At 43.1% G+C, this 22,659-nt stretch overlaps 1 protein-coding gene across 20 annotated transcripts in view; it reads left to right on the top strand.

The window, feature by feature from the left end:
- The window catches only part of MACF1 (microtubule actin crosslinking factor 1), a 329,876-nt gene that overhangs the window by 241,594 nt on the left and 65,623 nt on the right, over positions 1 to 22,659 (top strand). For 17 of the 20 annotated variants that reach the window (XM_087858407.1, XM_087858404.1, XM_087858406.1 and 14 more), the window contains 6 exons: positions 749 to 811; positions 1,466 to 1,707; positions 2,657 to 2,786; positions 3,467 to 3,666; positions 6,612 to 7,107; positions 7,777 to 9,248. In XM_087858407.1, coding sequence (XP_087714533.1) covers positions 749 to 811; positions 1,466 to 1,707; positions 2,657 to 2,786; positions 3,467 to 3,666; positions 6,612 to 7,107; positions 7,777 to 9,248 — 2,603 coding nt within the window. The remainder of the gene's footprint in view (positions 1 to 748; positions 812 to 1,465; positions 1,708 to 2,656; positions 2,787 to 3,466; positions 3,667 to 6,611; positions 7,108 to 7,776; positions 9,249 to 22,659) is intronic. The other 3 variants (XM_087858408.1, XM_087858405.1, XM_087858393.1) reach the window with 1 other exon arrangement.

The raw sequence follows: 22,659 nt of genomic DNA, 5'->3' as shown, positions 1-22,659 counted from the left end.
GTCACATTTCTGTATAATTTCTATAATTCCATGATCTGATTTTTATTTAACTTGGGACACTCCTGAAATACAAGGAATCAACCTAGGAGAGAATATAGGTGAAATCGTGGTAATTAGAAACAGAACCAAAGGCCCAAAGCAGAATTTATGGGAATATTTATGAGCCAGATTTTTTGGCGCTTAGAATTTCCGTTTTCTGGTGAAGGAGAGCAGAAAGTCATGGAAGAAAAGACAGAGAATCTGCCTTTTGAAGCAATATAAGGAGTCATTTTAATGTCTTTATTAAAAGAATACTGCTTTTTCTGTCCTTAATTACACTGACTGTTCATTTTTATCATGTTGAAGGACATTGATGTTAAAGTTGAACCTTTTTGGCTTTATTATAAATCCTCATTCCAAAATGTGGCAGACAGCACAGGTATTCTGAAGACTTAATAATTTTATCAGTACTTGCTTTGCAACATTATGGCAGGATCCAAAGAATTCAAGTTGGAGATCAAGGAAAGGAATTCGGGTTTCCTTTAGAAAGGGTTAGGAATCACTACTGCTAAGCAGCCAAAACACCTGAGTGATGCTCTGTTGCCTGGCAGCTAAAATGATTTGTCTCTTTCCATGAGTATGTTGTCTTGTGCTGTGTTAACCTCCTGATACCTGAGCTTAAAGTGAGTGCCAGAGAACAAATTCAGTGCCTGTATGTATTCCTAACACGTTTGTCTTGCCCTGTTTGTCTCCCTGTCCTTCTGCTCAGGTTCCATACTGCCCTCTGTAGGAAGCTCTGTAGGCAGTGTAAACGGATACCACACCTGCAAAGGTGAGAATGCCATTTCACAGTGCCTCTTTGCTGGATGTGTTAGGACAGTGTTCACGTTGGCATCTGTGTATGTTTCCGTATGTGTGAAAGAACCGCTGCCAGGATGGGTGTGAGGGTAAAAGTCTTGGGAGAAGCCACTGTGATGCTTCTTGGCTGGGTTGCTAAAGGCTAAACGGGTTGGCAGCCAGTGAGATACGGTACTAGGAAATAAATTGGACCACTAGATAAGACCAGAAAGGAAAGACCTTGAAGAAAATATATGTGAATCTTTGAGTCATAAGAAAGCCACATTAGAGGTAGTCTAGTCTAACCCTCAGCCTCCCGGCCCCATGATTTCTCTGTTATTTGGAGAAGAGGGAGCAGAAGAATGCCCCAAATCCTTCACTCCCTTCACTTCTGCAGTTCCCAAGTGTATTTAGCATTTTATTTGTACATCTGAGTACCTAATGTCAAAATCCAAAAGCAGATTAATGAAAGCTCTTTTGCTTTGTATATATAAACAAGAACATTTATGTGATTTAGCAGGAACAGAATCTCTAGTTCACTAGAAGGAGTAGGAGAGACGTTTAATCCTGATGAGTAATTTAGCATGAGGCACCCATGGGGAGGCTTGGAGAGCTATCCCCAATCTGATTTTCGTTTCTGTGATACTAGATCTGACGGAGATCCAATGTGACATGTCAGATGTAAACTTGAAATATGAGAAACTGGGGGGAGTGCTTCGGGAACGCCGGGAAAGCCTTCAGGCTGTCCTCAGCAGAATGCAGGAAGTTCAGAAGGAAGCAGGCTCCGTGCTACAGTGGCTGGAATCAAAAGAGGAAGTCCTGAAAGCCATGGATGCCTCTTCATCTCCAACCAAGCCAGAAACAGTGAGAGCCCAAGCTGACTCTAACAAGGTACTGTGTTTGCATGAGCGCTGCATCCCAAACACTAAGAGGAAGGGGCCGTTGTACCCGTGTTGCTGCCGGAGCCTGGGACCTGAGCACGGGACTCGGCCACCCACCCAGGCCATGAGGAGCCCTTTCAAAGGACTAATATGCCTAAACTCTCCTAGAGAATTTTCTTACCTATGAAATGAGAGATTATTATAAATAATATTCAGAAGCAAAACCAGGCACACCTGATTGGCTCCGTCGGGAGAGCAGGCGACTCTTCATCTTGGGGTCATGGGTTCGAGCCCCACGTGAAATGTAGAGATTACTTAAATAAATAAAACTTAAAAAAAAAAAAAAACCAGGTCTGTTTATAGAAAGAGAATATCCCTCCTCTAAAGGATCGGCTCACTGAGAATGGGATCTTGTTTTCCCTATGATGCTGTAAGCCAAACCATTCTCATCAAAGCCCCTTTCCAACTCTTGGGAGTTTTAAGTATAGCTGTGATTACAGTTCATTCTTAAGGTTGACATGTAGGACTAGGAAAACTATGGGGAGAAATAAGACCATATAGAAAGTCCTATCGAAAAAGTTTTTTGCCAAAAATTTTTTATGTTATAATTGGACATAGTATGCCATCTTCTCCAGCTACATAAATGTCCTTGACCATCACCACCATCATCATCATATCTGACACTTTGTGTGTATGTGGGGGGGGTTAATAATACCTTCTTACTGGTTCTACCAATATGTTGTACATAAAAGAAATTTAGATCCTGCCACTTAGATTTTCATTTTAAAGTAAAAATTGAAGCAGAAATGTTAAGTATCTTAAAATCATGAAATAAGACACTGATAGAATCAGAAGGGGAAGCTGTAATTACGGCCCAGTCTTCCCGTACTTTCCTCCACACACACAGCTCTGTTTCCCCTGCAGAAATCTCATGGCATCCCTGATGTTCTCTCTCCTAGGCCTTCCTGGCTGAATTGGAACAGAATTCCCCAAAAATCCAAAAAGTGAAGGAAGCCCTGGCTGGATTACTGATGACATATCCCAATTCACAAGAAGCCGAAAACTGGAAGGAAATGCAAGAGGAACTCAGTAAGTATTCAGAGGGATGTCGTAAATTCACCAAATTGCTTATCTTCAAAGCAAATACAGAATTTCAGCACATCCTATAAAGCAGGACTTATTTTTAGTTAATTTTCATAAGCAATCAAGAGGCCCAAATAGGGTTAGAGAGTGAGTGTGTCTGATTAGGGAAAAGAATCCAGGGATTCCACTCGAAAGTCTCAGAAGTTTGGCTTTCTTGGGCAAGTCAATCTGATAATCTGCTGTGATAAGGAGAGCATTGGTGATGAAAATGAAAAATGGGAAATAATCCATTCACTGGAAGGATTAGATGAATTATTCTGTGTTCATATTGAACTATATATAAATGATATTGGTGAATATTTATTGGCGTGAAAAAACATTGGCATGAAAGATGTTTATAATATAGTAAGAGTTAAAAAACAGGCCATAAAATAGTATAAGATAAACATGCATCTGTGTGTGTGTGTGTGTGTGTGTTGTATGTAGTTTCATATAACCACTACCACAGTCAAGTACAGAACTGTGTTACTTTGGTTAAAATTAAATGAAGGTTATTTTTAACTTAAATTTTTTTAACTAATGCTACAGGGATCATTTCCTGCAGTATATTAGGAATGTAACTTAGGGATCAGGCCACAGTGACTGGTGAGACTAAAGGAACACATTCTCTCATTTCCCCTCTACAGATTCCCGATGGGAAAGGGCCACCGAAGTGACCATGGCCCGGCAAAGGCAGCTGGAGGAATCTGCAAGTCATCTGGCCAGCTTCCAGGCTGCAGAATCCCAGCTCCGGCCCTGGCTGATGGAGAAGGAACTGATGATGGGGGTACTGGGGCCCCTGTCTATTGACCCCAACATGCTGACTGCACAAAAGCAGCAGGTCCAGGTGAGCCACGAAGCTTACTGCATTAAGCAAAGGAATTGGAGTCACATGAACCTGGTTTTGAATGCTGCTCTCAGCAAGTAGATTTCAAATGACCCTAGACAAGTCACTTAACCTTCCAGAGTTCCATTTCCTCACTTTAAATGAGATGTCTGTGAGGGCTTTATCATAGTGCCTGTCAGATAGTAAATAGTCGATAACTGTATTATTAATATCATTACAGAGGCAGTTAGATGAGCGGATGTGAGAATGGGGAATTTCTGACTACCTTGTAGAATCGTATTTTACTTTTAATCCCCAGTGGTAGTGATCATATTACTTAATGTAATGTCTTATATCTGCTGGCTTCACTTAAAGATTCTCTCTTGCTCAAACCTCAAAAAAGAATTGATTTAAGTGCCTACCATCATAGACATTTAGGTTGGTCAAATTATGTCATTTCTAATTCTTTCCTGCTGAGAACTTTTTCTTCTTCCTCCTCCTCCTCCTCCTCCTCCTCCTCCTCCTCCTCCTCCTCTTCTTCTTCTTCTTCTTCTTTTTTTTTTTTGGCTAGCACCAGAGAACCTTCTCTTGTTCTACATCCTCTTCCAGACTCTTTCAAACTTGTTCCATTTCTTCTCACCGTCCACCAAGTTCTCTAAACTAAGACCTAAGAGTAGTTTTTGAAGGAACCCTTTCTTTTAGCCCCTGCATCCAATTAATTATCAAGTCCTATTTAGTTCACTTACAAATATTTTTTATTCCACTGGTTTCCAGACTCTTTGGTCTTAAAACACTTTTACACTCTTAAAAATTATTGAAGACCCCAGGGGCACCCGGGTAGCTCAGTCCAGTAAGCATCTGACTCATGATTTTGGGTCAGGTCATGATCTCAGGGTTGTGAAATTGAGCCCCACTTTGGGCTCTGTGCTCAGCACAGAGTTGCTTGAGATTCTGTCTCTCCCTCTGCCTCTCCCTCTGCCCTGTCTCTTTGTCTCTCTCTCTCTCTAAAATAAATAAATAAATTTGTTTTAAAAAATTATTGAGGCCCCCAAAGAGCTTGTGTTTAACTATTGATATCTATTAAGGGCACTTGGGTGGTTTAGTTGGTTAAGCATCTGACTCTTGATCTCAACTCAGGTCTTGATCTCAGGGTCATGAGTTTAAGCCCCACGCTGGGTGTAGAGCCTACTTAAAAACACAGAAAAATACTGAAGAATTTAAAAATATATATTTATTAATTAATTTAAAAACAATATTGGTTAAACTGTAACATTAACATAAGTAACATATTTATTTTTTATGAAAAAATAACATTTTCCAAACATAAAAACTTTAATAAAAGAGTGGTATTGTTTTATGGCTTTGCAAATCTCTTTGATGTCTGACTTAGTAGAATGTTCTCACACATTTTCATATCTGCTCCTGCACTCAGTCTACTGCAATACCAGACGTCATGTAGCCTCTGGAAAACTCCACTGAACATTCATGAGAGAAAAATTATAAAAGACAAATAATATCTTAGTATTTTTATGACAATAGCTTGACTTCATGGACCCTCTGAAAGGGCCTGGAGACTCTGAGGACCCCCAGAGCATACTTTGAGAACCACTGTTCTAATTCTCCATGCTAAGTGCTCCTCCCTTATGGAGGCTTGATCTCAGGCCTCTACCATTGCAGCAGCCTCCTAATGGGCTTTGTCTAGCACTTTCTCCACACAGTTACCAATTATCTCCTTAATTCACACATCTGAATACATGAAAATGTTTCGCTGGCTCTTGGCTGCCAACAAAGTCCAAGTACTTGCTCAGTGTCGTATATGAGGCTTTCCACAATCTGGTCCCAGTTTGTCTTGCCAGCCTCGTTTCCCACTCTTCTCCCATATACGCAGGTTTCGGCTCACACCAGGTGACTCGTCCTTTCCTTGAACACACCCTGCTCATACTGCTCTGCGCCTGTGCTAATCTACACCTTCCACCTGAAATGCCCCTCCTCAGCCTGTCTGCTCACTGGGAGAACTCCTTCCTTGTGTCCTCTGTGAAGCCTTTCCTGACTTCCCTTGTCCCCTCTTGTCATCCTCCACAGAATTAATCATCCTTCTTGCTTTCACAGTGCCATGTTCACATCAGTGTTATCATTCTTACTTTTTTTTGCATTCTGTTTTAGTTCATCGTTTATGCATCTGTTATTCCTTAAAGTCATGTCTTACTTACTTAGGTACAGTGTGAGTAACGAACACTTTCCATAAATTATTTTATTTAATCCTTAAAACAGCCAAGATAAGTACTTTCTCTCCTCATTTTATAGATGAGGAAGCTGAGATTTGGAGAACTTTAAAAACTCACCTAAGGTTATATATACAGCTCGCGAGTGATAGAGTCAGGATTTGAACCTAAGCAGTCCAACTCCAGTGCCTATAACCCTAACTACTTTGCTGAGTGAAATAGTGGATAGAAAAGAGTAAAAACACATGCTACTTGCTTTAAAGAAGCTCATTGTCTAATCGTGCTATGTTATAATGGATAGATTGTATGCGCTGTTGGAATTCCAAGAAAGAAACTTGGAAAAACAGAGGTATAGAGAGTTGAAATGGCAAGCCCAGCCAGGAATATAGCTAGCTCTGGGACCCAGGGTTCCAGACTTGCAGTTCAGAGGCCTGGGTTTTGTCTGGCAAACCTGATGAGTGCCAATCCAGAAAACAAGGCCAACGTTAGTAACTGATATTGAAACAGAGTAGGACAAATAAGAAAAGGAATAGGCACAATCAATGACCTTTCAAAACAAGTTTTTATGAAGCAATTGTTAGAAGTGATATTGCATTTTCCTAGTAGCCTGGTCCTTGGAGTTTTCTGGTTTATTTTCTAAAGGAGTTGGCACTACTTGGCATAATCCAGAATCGGTTTTTGTTTTGACACTCTTTTTACATCTGTCTTTTCTCTCTAAACATCTTGATGTCATTTCTATTACAGTTTATGCTGAAGGAATTCGAAGCACGCAGGCAACAGCATGAGCAGCTGAATGAGGCGGCTCAGGGCATCCTAACAGGCCCTGGAGATGTCTCTCCACCCACCAGCCAAGTACAGAAAGAACTCCAGAGCATCAATCAGAAGTGGATTGAGCTGACTGACAAACTCAATTCCCGTTCCAGCCAAATTGACCAAGCTATTGTCAAAAGTACCCAGTACCAAGAACTGCTCCAGGACTTATCAGAGAAGGTCAAGGCAGTGGGACAGCGACTAAGTGGCCAGTCAGCCATCAGCACTCAACCTGAGGCCGTGAAGCAGCAACTAGAGGAGACCAGTGAGATTCGATCCGACGTGGAGCAGCTGGACCATGAGATTAAGGAGGCACAGACGCTTTGCGATGAGCTCTCAGTACTCATTGGGGAGCAGTACCTCAAGGATGAGCTGAAGAAGCGTTTGGAGACAGTTGCCCTGCCTCTCCAAGGTTTAGAAGACCTTGCAGGTAAGTTAGGGTAGGCACACACGGCTGACATTAGTGGCAGGCCAGAAGATTGGCTTCATGATAGTCCCAAGACTCTAGGGTAACCTGTAAGCAGGTTTCGGACTCAGACTAGTGTTACCCTCACCCTTTGTCCAGCTTCAGTGAGAACCACTGTGGTTATCACATGTTGACTGAGCACTAACAATATGTGAAGCTTTATATGGCGTAATCCCAGAGATAAGAGCACTGATATCCGTTTCGTCAGCGGGTAGAGATTCATGCTCACAGATACATGTATAGGTGGAGTTACACACATACTTTCACTAACACTCATTTATACCGTGTGCGTGCACACACACATACATACCATATTGCAGAATTAGATGCTTATGATGGCCTTGTACAAGAAGAATTTTGCCATCAATTTGTTGCCTTTCTCTAGAAACATTTATGGCCTTTTACCAGCTTAGAAGTAAAAGTTTACTTCTGTTACTCAGATCACCTTACAAGGTTGATGTGAGGATTAAATGAGATCTAGCATATGAAGGAGACCAGTTCCGTGCTGCTTTTATGGTAGGCCCTCAGTTAGCATTAGCTTCCTTCCCCAAAGATTAGACCATATACTCTCAGCAAACATTTTGAATGCCATGTTCAGATTTGATTGGTTTACATTTGATTTTCTCATTTCAGCTGATCGCATGAACAGACTCCAGGCAGCTCTTGCCAGCACCCAGCAGTTCCAGCAAATGTTTGATGAGCTGAGAACCTGGTTGGATGACAAACAAAGCCAGCAAGCGAAAAACTGCCCAATTTCTGCAAAATTGGAACGGCTACAGGCTCAGCTCCAGGAGAACGAAGAGTTTCAGAAGAGCCTCAACCAACACAGTGGTTCCTATGAGGTGATTGTGGCCGAAGGAGAATCTCTGCTTCTTTCTGTACCTCCTGGAGAAGAGAAAAAGACTTTACAAAACCAGTTGGTTGAGCTCAAAAGCCACTGGGAAGAGCTTAGTAAAAAAACTGCAGACAGACAATCCAGGCTCAAGGATTGTCTGCAGAAAGCTCAGAAATATCAGTGGCATGTGCAGGACCTCGTGCCATGGATAGAAGATTGTAAGGCCAAGATGTCGGACTTGCAGGTCACTCTGGATCCAGTGCAGCTGGAGTCCAATCTCCTGAGATCAAAGGCTATGCTGAGTGAGGTGGAAAAGCGCCGCTCCCTGCTGGAAATCCTGAACAGTGCTGCTGACATTCTGATCAACTCCTCAGAAACGGATGAAGATGATATCCGGGATGAGAAGGCTGGGATCAACCAGAACATGGATTCCATTACAGAAGAACTACAGGCCAAAACAGGGTCTCTTGAAGAAATGACTCAGAGGCTCAAGGAGTTCCAGGAAAGCTTTAAAAATATTGAAAAGAGGGTTGAAGGGGCCAAACACCAACTTGAGATCTTTGATGCTCTAGGCTCTCAAGCCTGTAGTAACAAGAACCTGGAGAAGCTAAGAGCTCAACAGGAAGTGCTGCAGACCCTGGAGCCCCAGGTAGACTACCTGAGGAACTTCACTCGGGGCCTGGTAGAAGATGCCCCAGACGGATCTGATGCTTCCCAACTTCTACATCAAGCCGAGGTCGCCCAGCAAGAGTTCCTGGAAGTGAAGCAGAGAGTGAACAGTGGTTGCATGACAATGGAAAACAAGCTGGAGGGGATTGGCCAGTTTCACTGCCGAGTCCGAGAGATGTTTTCTCAGCTGGCGGACCTGGACGATGAGCTAGACGGCATGGGTGCCATCGGCAGAGACACCGATAGCCTCCAGTCTCAAATTGAGGATGTACGGCTATTCCTCCACAAAATCCAAGCCCTCAGGTTAGACATAGAGGCCTCTGAAGCAGAGTGTCGGCAGATGCTGGAGGAAGAGGGGACTCTGGACTTGCTAGGTCTCAAGAGGGAGCTCGAAGCCCTGAACAAGCAGTGTGGTAAACTGACAGAGAGGAGCAGGGCTCGCCAGGAGCAGCTGGAGCTGACGCTGGGCCGCGTGGAGGACTTCTACAGGAAGCTGAAAGCCCTCAACGACATGACCACAGCGGCAGAGGAGGGGGAGGCCCTCCAGTGGGTCGTGGGGACCGAAGTGGATCTCATCAACCAACAATTAGCAGATTTTAAAGTAAGTCTTGCCCTTGTTTTTTAATCTTTTGCTATCTGATACGTATTTCTTTTCATGTAGCTTGGAAACCCGTTGTATATACATCTTAACTTTTGTCCCCGGGGCTGCTATTCTCACTTCCAACACCGTCAAAGCACACTGTCTGGAGACTAAACAGTCTCTTGGATTCTGGGCAACTGGTTTGAACATTTTTCTATTGTAATTTATTTCAGTGTCAATACCAACTAAGGGTATAGAAAGAAATGTCCAAACGTTTTTGCTTACTCTGAGAATCTCCTCTTGTGATTTGTAACAGCAGCGGATGTTTCTCCGGGTCCCTGTTTTTCATTTGAGGTGTGAGAAGTCATAAGATAAACAAAGGTCATCTTCCTGAAGTGTTGATTTTTTTTTCCTCATATTTCAGGGGAAAGTTATTGATGTATTATGAAATAAAATCAAAATTCTCATGAGTTATTAGGATGAAACATGACATTTCAAAGGAAATTCCCACTTAGAGCACGCAGTGCTTAAGACTATACCCCAGGCCTCCAGGAGTACGAGTTCTTGGCCTATAGGAGAGTTTGAAAAGCACCACCCTAACTGCAAAAATGTTTTAATTCTTTGCCTGAGTCAGAATTTCCAGTCCTGAGATTTTGTGAGTCGAAATGAAAACAACAGGGGAAGATGGGAGGAGTTGACTAAAAAATGCGATTTTGCCAGGTTAGGGGCTTGGAACTTTCAGGACTGTCTGTTGGGTCATGGCTCTCAGGATAGGAGCCTTTCATCCTGAGTTTCCTCTGTTGTCAATGCCAAAAACGGCCTCACTCCACTGCTGGAGGGCCCTCTACTGCTTTTCCGTCCTGGTGCACGGAGTAGATGTGGAAAGGCTGCTTCCAGCACTTTGTTTCCATCACTAGTGTTAATTATTCCCACGTACACCGTCATACTCCTGCCATCAGAGTTTGTTCTCTAAAGCCCCTGCCTGTCAGGATTCTTTTGAGTACAGACATGGATGGAGAGGTGGTGTTGACACCAGGTCAGAGCCCCGTAGTCCTGAGAAAAGTTACAAGACCCAAGTACAGAAGGGTGGCTATTTCAGAAGGACCCTCAACTTAGGGGATGTTCAGCTCTGAAGCGGGACATTGGCTGAAGACCCTCTATGGTGTTTGGAGACGGTGCACTTTGGAGTGACAAGTCATCATTTTTGGGATTTTCGAGGCCCCAAATAAGGAGGGGGAGGAAGGGGAAATTCAGACCTGTGAGCCCACATGTTTTCTTCTTGGAAACGCCCACACCTCCATTCCAGTGGCGGGGTGGCCCTTCTTGCTTCATCACATGTGGTGTTCCTGCCTCTTCCACTGTAGCGCCTCAAAGGAGAGACTGTCTTCTACAGGCTCTGGCTTACTTAGGATTAGCTGTCTAACCAAATAAATGAATTTCTTAGAAAACTGAAGCCTCTCCCTTTGGGCTTCAGAATAGTTTTATCAAACTAGATTCTGATTTACATGGGAATTGTTTTAAATTTTATTTGCCTGATCTTCTAACCACTATGTCGTGTAGACGTTTTTCTTGATGAGTGCAGGTTAGTGTTAGTAAAAAGATGATGCTGTTCTCTCTGATGGTGATATCCTCAAGGATATTAGAGACATTTGGGGCTGCTTTGTACTGAACGTTTCTCAATCACTGTGCAGGTTGAGTTGGGTTTTGAAGTTCTTGTTTAGTGCGTCTTAGCGTGTGTGTAGCTTCTAAGTTCCTCCCTCTTTTTTTTTTTTTTTTTAAGATTTTATTTATTTATTCGACAGGATAGAGACAGCCAGCGAGAGAGGGAACACAAGCAGGGGGAGCGGGAGAGGAAGAAGCAGGCTCCCAGCGGAGGAGCCTGATGTGGGGCTCGATCCCATAACGCCAGGATCACGCCCTGAGCCGAAGGCAGACGCTTAACCGCTGTGCCACCCAGGCGCCCCCCTAAGTTCCTCCCTCTTATCCGGATAGCCGTGTTCTACCCTCCTGCGGTTACTTCTCACTTCTGTCACTGGGCCTGCCTTTAGCAGTGTGTCCCTTACTTCTCATCTTCAGTGAACTGGAAAATGAAGTAAACAAGCCTGTTAAAATTGCATTAAATACAAGCTGGAATATAAAAAAGAGTCCACAGGCAGGCATACAGAGCGGATTTGAGGACAACTAATCATTTCCTTTTCATTTAATCCTAGGTTGCTAGAAACATTCTGAATTTTGATGTAGCTGGAAGATTTTAAGAAATTACTGGACGTTACTGTATTTTATTTGTAGCCTAGTATGTAGCCTGGAAGTGCTCAGAGTTGTCACTGCTTAGTTGTTTATGATAGCGTGTTTGTTTTGCTGATTTCTAAGAATAAGCCTCCCACTACCAATACCCTGTGAGGACTGGGACCAGACACTGATGAGCTGGTCCCCTTAGAGTGTGTTTCTCTGCAGGGGACTGCCGTTGAAATGCAAGACTGGGAGAAAAGAGAGAGAAAGAGGGTGGTGGAGCTGTGCGCCTTGTGTGTATCCTCCTCACGTTGGGGGTGCAAATCAGAAGCCTGGTTCCACAGGTCCGCCTTATAAAGTCAACGGCTTTGGGAAGAGTTTTTGTCTCCTCCCAGCAAAGGCCTTTGGTCAGGAGGGGAGGAGCACACTCCTGGCTCAGCTCCTGCTGAGCTCATGGGAAGTGAAAACAATGGGAGGGGAAAGCTCAGTGTGTCAGTTCCACAGTCCCTGAGAGGCTAAGTAAAGGGAAGGTCTTTTTGGACCCATTCTGAGGACTGAGTCATTTTTGTGGTTTGAGTATTGAGTTCTGGGTTAATGTGCTCTATATCCAGCAATGGATTAATCTTCCCTCACTAAAACAGCAGACCAGATTCATAAGGCGTGACTCTGCTTTCAGATAAAGTGTTTCTAATAAGTCAAAACCAGAGGGGCGCCTGGGTGGCTCAGTCGTTAAGGGTCGGCCTTTGTTTCAGGTCATGAACCCAGGGTTCCAGGGATCTAGCCCCGTGGCCCTTTTTTGTTCCTTTAATGGGATCACACTCTCAGCACAGAATCTGCTAAAGAGAAGAGGATATGAGTCTATAGACAGAAGTGCGGGCTCTGCCCTGACCTGGCTGACTCCACTGCAGATGGGTGGAAGGGACAGATGAATCAGGTCTGGGGACAACCCCAGGCTTACTTGGGGCTGTGCAGTAGTGCTGAGAAATGCGTAGAGAGGCAGCTTGTGGGAAAAGTTATTTCCTCCTTAAATGAACGTGAAAAACTGAAAGTCATTATTCCAAGGAAAGGCTTTTCCCTCAGTTGCTTCTGAGTAAATGATAGAATCTGGGCAGCCAGTAAGGATTATCAAATGGGAAGAGAGTCCTCTCCCACTCTACACAGGCAAAGACCTCAAACCTTCCTGAATTAGGTGCTTTACTGGGTTCCGTCATTCCAGAAATCTCAAATGAGAATGTTGAGTATGTTTTCAGAAAACTGGAAGGAAAAGACTTTGGCTAATCTCTTCAGGAAATTCTGTTTTCCTGAACGAGAGTCAGTGATTATTGAGGAAAAGGAATTGTATGTGCATAACAGGACACTAACAAGAAAGGAGGGACCTTTATTTCACTGAAACCGAAGCCAAAGAAATCTATTAACTGTGATGATAACACGAGGCTTTCCTCATCTTGAAATTCCCTGTGCTAGTTTTATAGTCAAGAATTGAGATCATTCTGGGTCTCAAACCAACCCCTTCCTACACACACACACACACACACACACACACACACACACACACACTGTCTTTCTCTCTCTCTCTGCCCAAGAACCACAGTGGCCTCTCATTCGGGAAGCAGGGCATCAAGAGCAGCATCAAGAAACCCAGATGCCCTTGGTAGTCTGTATTACATGTGTTAATTTGTATTTACTGCGAATTTGGGCCAGGCTTCAGATTCAGCACTCCATCACTTGGTGACAAGAAAGAACAAGTGGGAAAAATGGAAACATTTTAGGGTCCATAGGTTTCTCACAAAGGTTCACTTCACCTAATGGTGCATTGAAAGCACCCAAGCCTGTTGGTCTTTTCCTTCCTTGCCTTTGAGGCTGGGCTGGTGGGATATAGGTAAGGCCGTGGGCTTGCTTAGGACTGTTCTCAATCCTAATTCTGGTTGAGCAGAGCCCGGGGTCAGGGATTGCGCATGCTTACAGCCTTTGTCTGAAGACCTTGGTATCCTGCCATAACGCCAGAACAAGAAGGCCCTGTAAACCTCTTCATTTGATTTTTTTGCTTCATGGAAGGCGAGTTTAGGCTTCCCTCTGAGCACACATGAAAACTCTTAGAAGACAGGGCCTGACATGGAGCTGAAAGGCTGCCAATTTACACAAAGATACTTTCCTGCCTTTCAAACAATTACAAAGACAGTATCAGCCCATCTACGGTTTTGCCAGTTAGATTCACTAGAGAATAAAGCAAATGAGATCAGCATTATCTGCCTGCCCTTGGAAAGAAAGGAAATCACACTTGGTATGACCTGTCTGTCACCTAGAGGTTTCAGTATCTCCAGCTCTACAACAGCAAGGAAAGTTGAGTAGGCACCCCTGTCCAGCCTCGTGCTGACCCTTGGCCTGTCCTGGTTTTTTCTTTCTTCCATCCTCCCCTTCCTTCCTTCCTTCCTTCCTTCCTTCCTTCCTTCCTTCCTTCCTTCCTTCCATGAGGCTACTCCAATAGGAACTACTAGGGTCCAAGGAAGTAAAGAGAATGCCCTAGAACAGCATTTCTCAGCCTAGGCACTCTTGACATTGTGGGCTGGATAGTTCTTTGTGGTGGGGGGTTGTCCTGTGCACGGCAGGGTGTTTGGCAGCCTCCCTGGTCTATACCCACTAGATGCCAGTAGCAACCCTTCTCCAGTGTAACAACCAAAAATGTCTCTCTAGACACTGCTCAACGTCCCCTGTAAGGCAAAAATCTCCCTTGGTTGAGAACCACTGCCTTTGAAGAAAATTGCCACCTACATGTGGGAAACTTAGAATTCAGCTGGAAAAGGTGCTGGTTGATTAAGTTAAATATTTATGTAGCAGACGCCTTCTCATAATCTGATTAAGGCTGTGTGGTAGCAGCAACTGCCTCTAAGTCAGCCTTCCTTTAGGCCAAGCCCTGGATTCTTGATTTTTGCTAGTACTAATCCGTGTCTGGTTTAAAATTTCCTAGGCACTTTCCCTGGCGTCAGCAGTTCATTTTTCGTGGAGTTGTTGATGCAGGTGTTTGGTTGATGATGCGTTTCTAAAGAGAAGAGGAACTTCCTGTGTGGAAATACTTCAGGAAGCTTCCTCGTTCCATGCTTTTAAGGGGAGACTACGGTCTGTCAGTTGCTCTCCTCAGCCCAGGAACTCACAGTTTGGCTGCTGATACTTATAACCCTTCGGAGACCACCCCCCAACCCCCCACCAGAATCCCAGGACTCTGTAATAATCCTCTCTGCCCCCACTGTAGCAAATGGGTGGGGAGAAGGTGAAAAAGGCAACTTTAAGGACTTTAGGTTTGCTTTATGTTGAACTTTTTCCAGCCCCATTTTAAGTATCCCCACTAGTATTTTAAATATCAGCATCACAAAGCAAAATCCCAAGATTGCAGCCATTACATCATCTTAAAGGAGCCTCACGCCTCAGAGAAGGTAGTAAAACCAAATGGAAGATCGTCAAGAAATCATTGATGGATTTCACACACACAAAAATCTGTCTGCATATTTTGATAGCAAGGGAAGATTTTAAAGCAACAAAGGAAAGGACTGAGCAGTTTGATTTGAGTTTCCTGGAATTCTTCACATATCATATCAGCATGTAGCATTTGCAACTAAGGTTCACTATTTTGTACAAGAAGGAAGAAAAATATGTTTCTAGAAAAACTAGAATTTACTCCATGCAGAACTTATGTTTATTGTTGAGTATTTGTTTAGTGAACACGGTTGAGATAAGCACAGACTTGTAGAACAGGACTGTTTCTCATTGTATCTGGAAATGAACGGTAACCAGTCTCAGGCCTTGGCTTAGTCCTCAGCCTTAGGTTCAGAAAAATCCTAGGCACCTTCAAGCTAGCTGGCTGGCACACGAGCCATAGCATAAGCAGGGAGCCTCTAGGAAGTGTGGTAAGTTGCTCTGAAGGGCACTTTATTGTTAGGGTTGGTTGGTTCACCAGGAATGAAATGAGTCCCACAGGGAGTCGTGTCAGGTCACCGCACCAAAGCATCACTGCACCAGAGGGCTGTCTCCTGCCAAACGGATTCTTCCCAAGTCTCAGCTGTCCTGGTTGGGAAAACCTAGCTATGGGAAGAATGTGCTCCCTCCCCACCTTCCTTAATACTTAGCCACTGCCACTACTGAGTGCTTTTCAAATACCAGCCTCTGGTATTGGCGGTGGAAGATGAATGGGATACACTTATTCCCTAGGCCATCACAAGCTGTTTTCCTGCTGCTAGCCCTGTGATTGAAACGTGGACCTTTCAGAACTTTGGCCAGTCTGGGATAAGAATAAGTGCTACGTGGTGATGGTCCATGGATCCCTTGGTGGGGGTTGGGAGGAAGGGGCTCCTTATTCCTTTCAGTCCATCCGTACTGAGCACTTGCTCTGTGCCAGGCCTTGTGGGGGGACAGTGTGTAACGGGAAGCAGGCACAAGGGAGTGCAGCGGCAGTGCTATGTAGTGGCAAGTACGGTGAGAGACACCTAAGTCTAAGTGAGCTCGAACCCTAACCTCCCCCCATCAGTCAGACATTTAAAATTCCAGTTGCAGACAAGAGAACTCTGTGACGTGAAGGTGTTATAATACTTTGTTCAAGCCAACTGCAAGTGACTGTTAGAGCTGGGATTGGAAAGGTTTGTTTGGTACCAAAGGCCATGTTTGACCAATAGTTCTGAACTGGGGGCAGTTTTGCCCGTTAGGGGACATTCAGCAAAATCCAGAGACATTTTTGATTGTCACAACTGGAGAGGCTGCTACTAGCATCTTATTCAGCCCACTTCTAGAGAGGTGGGGGTTTGATATTTTTTCCCCCTCTTCAGATGCCATGACAAGTAAGAGTTAATTGACAAAAGAGTTCCACTGCCTGGCAAAGCTTCATGGTTTTCCTCCCTCTTTTAAAAAATTAGTCAACACACTAGTGTTAGTTCTGAGAGTGACTTACACAGATCTGTTGGATAAAGTCAGCATCCTGGTGAACTAATTTGAGTCAGTGGCTAAAGAATTCTCTTAATGCTTGACCAGTCCCCACCCCACCCCTCCACAAGGCTCCTGCTGTGGAAATCAATCAGCTGCGTATCTCAGGCCGCTTCCTGTAGGGTGTGTTATGGAATGGCATCAGCCCCTGCACCAGCTGGGAGTCCTGCTCTCAGTGTGATTTTATCAGACTGTCTCTTTTGAGCCTTGCTGTTTGGAACAAAGGATCCTCTGTTAGGAATGCAGAGAGCTTCTCTGATTGGACAGCAAACATGTACGCACATGGTTCCCATGGAAAAAACAGACAAATTATGCTGTAGCCTTTAGAACTTGGGCCTCCAAGGTGCCTTCCCTAGCTTCTGTCTGTTTTCACCCTTCTTTCTGTGGGTGCTTATCCTGCACCGAGATCAGTGTAGGGGCCACCTGATCTGATAGGTTAAGTGATGGCATCCTTCAGAACTGGTCTATATCCGTGCCTCTAGTCTTTTCCTTCTCCAGCCTTGGAAACTACATATTTGATCCCCACTATTTTCCCAGTCTTATTTCTTACATAGACCATCCATCCACTCCATCCACTTATCCCAAACACTCCTTATACATTTTGCCTATTTCTACCCAAACCTGAAGGCTTGGTTCAAGTACCATGTCTCCCCAAAGCCTCCTTGATCTACCCAGCTCACTACTTCTCCTGTTCTCCTAAACCACTTAAGATGTGTAGCTCATTTGGTCTTTATCATAGACTGCCAAACTTTGGTGTTTTCTGATTCTGTGCATTTGTCCCATCTCTAATCTCAATAAATTTATTTTCGTGTCCCTCGAAGTAGTTAACATATTGGTGTACATGTACTTGGAGATTAGCAAATATATGACTGATTAGATGAGTGCTCTTAATTTCTCATAAGCCATGTGAGCTCTGGGATTCAAAATGCTGTCTACTTTGCAAGACTTGAGGCAAATCCTTGTGAATCCTGAGAAATTCTAATCCTAGCCTAGATTCTGAACCTCTTTTTCTTGCCTGTGGACTCCCTTCCTTCTCTACTAGTTAACATATGTTAAAGGAACACAATTTCATTTTGGCATTAGCCTGAACAAGACAAAGAAAGAAATTTGCTACTTCAAGTGCACTTAAAGCCAAATCCTGAAATATTGTCTTGTAGTTGTTACCCATCACTTTAGAGTCATTGTCACCAACCCAGTTAGTTCACAGCTAGGAAGAGTCTTCATACTTCATGCAACTTACTGTATTAAAAAAAAAAAAAAAAAGAGTTTGAGTCAGAAATACCCAGCTTTAAATTCTGGCTCTATCATTTACTAGCTAAGTGACCTTGGGGGAAATTATTTAACCTCTCTGTATAGTTACTTAAACTATAAAATGTGAAATGATAAATCATACCTTTAGAGTTTTTATGAGAGTTAAATGAAGTGATGTAGATGAAAGCACTGGGCATATATTAAGTGCTCAATAAATGATAATAATCTCTTATTTTTAAAAAAAAAATGTATCCAGGCATACAAATTAGAATATTATGAAATCTTTTTAATAAGAAGTTATGCCCTTTGTGCCTAGAGATAATTATTCTCCAGAAGATTTGCTCAAAGACCCAGTTCCCGATTAGATTAGTTCTTTCTCTTTTTGGAAAAATGGAAATTGTGAGGGTACAGTAAAATTAGCTCAGTGGCAGCAGTGAAACAAGTGGATGGACAGACAGCTTTCCTGAGCAGTTTTTGTGGGGAACGAGTGTAGAGCTGGTTTCTAACCTTAGAGTTGCAGTATATAGGCAGTACAGGTCATGACTCGTAACACAACTTTAAATATACTTTATGTACACATACATACATATACTTGTTTGCTTACTTATTCATTAACTTGTTAACTTATTCATATCAAAATCCCACAGCCAGGGGCGCCTGGGTGGCATAGCGGTTAAGCGTCTGCCTTTGGCTCAGGGCGTGATCCCGGAGTTATGGGATCGAGCCCCACATCAGGCTCCTCCGCTATGGGCCTGCTTCTTCCTCTCCCACTCCCCCTGCTTGTGTTCCCTCTCTCGCTGGCTGTCTCTATCTCTGTCGAATAAATAAATAAAATCTTTAAAAAAAAAAAAATCCCACAGCCAGCATGTTTTTCTGAGACCATTTTGACCTTGGCTTATGTGCTCTACAAATCAGTGTTATTTTCATATCATTAACCAGAATTAACCAGAAGCCACTACCAGCTCAGTGACTTCCCCAGTAACTCAGAGTTACTCATCAGATCAGCTTTAATGATCTCAGGGTCCTTGGCCTAATTAGCTTTTAACATAGGCCATGTTATCTTCTGTTGCCATACAATGGCAACTACCAAGTCAGCATCTTTGGGAGAGACACCTCTTAATATTAATCAATCTTGAATTAAAACATTGAGGTGTGAGGGGAAAAGGTATCAGCTTAGTTTCAGAGGAAAGCAGCTTAAAAAACACAGATATAATTAATCTCTCTGCCAAGCATATATACTAGATCCAGATAGTTTTACAGAAAAGCTTTAATTCTTCACAGTTTCAGCAGACATGTTTTTAATATTCGGTTATATGTATATATGAGTTAAGGGAAGAAGGTGCTAAGAATTCAAAGAAATTGACTTCTCTGAGGCCTCCTCAAGCTTGAATTCATTGCATCTATCTAAGTGACCCATTTAATGTCTCTGTCATCTTGCAGTTCGTTCATTCCCAAAGGAAAAGCTCTCATTTGCGTCCAGTTCTTTACATTCAAACCTAAGTTTGTTGGTTGTTGATCAATGGCAAGAATTACTTTAGTATCAAAATAAAAGAGACAGTTTTCATAAATCTCTTCTCTCTGAATTATTTATCCTAACTCCTTTTCTAATATTGGAGAAAGGACACCCATAGCAAGATTTCTTGGCAGTTCACCCCAAGGGCCTGTTTCATAGAAATAGCCAAGCAATTTTGTGAAGTTGTTAAGACGTGAAAGTTGTGAGGTCCTGCAAACCTGGAGCAGGAAAGACTGCTGTCAGGCGCCCTTGACTGATGCTCTCCTAGTGCTGTTCGCTTTCCTTTCAGAGTACTCATCACAAGTGAGTCCAAATGAGTATCTGCCGCCCCTACTGGAACGTAGGCTCCTGACCACATGTGGCTTATCACTCTCCCCCCTGGTACCTGGCATAATTTAGAGCACATAGTAGACCCCAGTAAATGCTGAACAAGTTGAAAAGAATCAAGGCTCCGTCTTATTAAATTACTTGCCTTAAGACGACAGAAAGAGGAACTCAAAGGTCAAAGAAGTACAGGTGAAAAAGATAGCATCAGGACAGCATCATGTCATGGAAGCCAAAGGAGCCGAGTCTCAGGAAGAAGGGAGGATCAGTACTTTCTCACCACTGCTTATCCTTAACCCACTAATGTGATCCAGCTGCTATCACTGCACTGAAACCGTTCTCTTGGAAGTATTCCCTGATGTCCTAGTTGCCAAAGCTAGTGGCCTTGTCTAACTCATCGTTCTCCTCATCTGTTATGCAGCATTTAACATCATAGCTTCTTTCTCGTAACCCTCCTGTGCATTTACTTTCCTGACATGGTATTCTCTCCATTCTCTTCTCTGGCTGCTATTCTGCTTTCTTTTTTGGTTGTCCTCCTACTTCCCAATGTGGTTCTAAAATTCTGTCATCTGCCCTCTTCCCTTTTCTCTCCACACTTAACCCCTGGATGTCCACCCCCTCACTCTTCTATGGGGGGAGACTTCCAAATCTGTATCTCTACCCCAGACCTCAGTCTTTTGTGTGAGGGGCCTTTCTGGACGTCTCCATGTGGGTTGCCTTTGAGTACTTCACACTCAGTATACTCTAAATTGAATGTGTACCTTTTCAAATAGTTTCTTCCCCTCTGCTGCCGTTTTATAGGACAATTATGCCCTCAGGAATACAAGAGAAAGGTACAACATTATTTTAAGTTTATTTACTCCTTAACCTCTACCTTTTATCTGGTCAGTTTTGAAGTCCAAATATTCTGTCTCTGTGATTTCCTTCTCAGCTCCCTTCCTCATTTTCACGAGTTCAGGCTTTTGTTACCTCTTGCCTGAACTACAAAGTCCTCCTGATTGTTCCACCTTCAGTTTCCCCCACCTGCAGCTTATTCTGTACATACACCAATGCAGCAGCATCAGACATAAGCTCAAATCCTAAGAGCCTGGGCTTTCACTAGCTATGCTACTTTGGACAAGTAAGTTTACCAACTCAAGCTTCATTTATAATTTAAGAATTTGGATTTTTAAAATGCGATCATGTATATTAAATGGCAGTTTAATGAGTACCTAGTCCCAAATTCTTAGGAAACTTTCCTCCCACCACTCAGTAACTCTCATGAGCTCCTGGTAAGTTTAAGTAAATCTCAGTGTCATAATGATTTTCTGAATAAAGCATAAATTCATGCTTGGCACTCAAGGGCCTTGTTGAACTGGCCTTGAGCTACTTACCATTCTGACCTCTCATTTTTCCCTTTCAATATGCCCTGTACTGAAGCCATGCTGACTTTGAATTTGCTTCTTTAAGGTCCCTGCCTCTAGCCTTTCACTTAGAAATCCTGTCTTCACCATCTCTACATATACACATCCTAGTGAGTAAATGTAATTCCCTCCATAAAGGCTTCCCTGACTCCCCCTGCCTTCCTTCCCTCCACTCTTCTGTCCAGTCTTTTCTAATTTGCAGAGCCTGGTGCTTTTGTCATTACTGTCTTGGTGAGTGGCTAAAAGAGGGATTAATATACTGTCTTTTGGAAAGTCTGCAAGCAGGAAAGGGCTTACAGGGGTCATGAGAGTTCCTGCAGAGTGTGTGGAAAGTTTTCTCATGGGTTTGGAAATACATGTGAGCTCACAGAGCATCAAAATCCTTAGTATCCCATTTAAAAGAAGCTTCACATCACATTGTATTGCTTAATGAGCCACTCTGTAGCCATCTTTATGTAATAAAAACACCTCAGGATGGTAGTTACTGATGCCCAACAGGTACAGACTAATACTGTGGAGTTTCCACTTGCCACTAAATAAGTGCTTGTAAAGTCTAGCGAGCCTAAGATGAAAGGCATTTCATAGATTTAAAATGTGCAAGATGTAACCAGTCTTCTGTATCCTCCTCTAATCAGAATTAATCCTCCCAAGAGAGAGGGGTACATGAAAAGATAGTAAAGAATCTGGGGAAGTGTGGATCTGGGGTCTCCAGATTGTCCTAGGGGGCTGGTGGTTTAAGACTGGAGCAAAGGCAAAATGTCGGGTTCAAAACTTGGAGAGGGAGCTGTGTTAGGGTGTGAGGAGACTCCACCCGGCTGTCTTTAATTAAGAAGACAGCAGGAAGGGCCAGGATTGTTCTTTCTTCTAAGTTCACTGAAAGAAAATCCAACCAAATTTTGGTCTTAGGAATTTCAAAATAAGTAGAGAATTCTTTGAACTCTGTAATCAACTAACTGGAAACTAATTTGAAATTTGGCTTCAGCACTTATATTTGTGGTTACAGGAGTGGGGGAAGCATCCAAAGAGGTTCTCTGGAGCTCCCTGTACTTGTCTTTTGAAAAGTTTACACACAGCATGTGAAATGAACAGATGCTTTTTTTGTTGAAGCTATCAGGGTAACAAGAGGCTGAAAGCTATATCAGGTATTTATTTCAGTCACTGAGATGGCTATTGGCAGAGTTCCACATACCAAAACTAAAGAGAAACTCATGAACAGATTAAAAAAAAAAAAAAAAAGACATGGAGGAAAGAGCCCTGTGCTTCCTCTCCTGATTTCCTCCTAAACACATACTGATGATAAAAAAGGAGCAGTGCACTCAGATAGCACCCTCTGACTTCTTTTTTTGTGGTCGGGGAGAGAATTGGGCAACTTTATGTAATCCTTTCTATAAGACTGTGTTTGAACTTTGGGGAGATTTCTCTATAATAATCTCTTAACACTTTAGTCAGAGTATAACTTAAGCCAATAAATACTTTGAATTTTGAACTTCATAGTTGTTACAATGCTATGCTTATTTATATTACAATATGGAGCATTTGGCCAGAGTAGTGAGAATAAGGTAGATAGATAGGTGTGGGGAGGGATTAAGAAGACTGAATTGGTTGGCACCTGACTGGGTGAGGAAACAGGAAAGGAATTTCTGGCCATGAAGTTTGTGATTCCGCATCAAGATCATTCTTTATGATGGAATAACCACCCACCCCAGTCGAGAGCCAGAATTCCTCAGATTCTTCCAACCAGAGGGGC

This window comes from Ursus americanus, chromosome 33 (assembly GCF_024610735.1).
Source record: "Ursus americanus isolate L20-20 chromosome 33, mUrsAme1.1.p, whole genome shotgun sequence".
NCBI classification, from domain to species: domain Eukaryota; kingdom Metazoa; phylum Chordata; class Mammalia; order Carnivora; family Ursidae; genus Ursus; species Ursus americanus.
The sequence above is the reverse complement of the archived record's forward strand: the minus strand, read 5'-3'. Positions and strand labels throughout refer to the sequence as shown.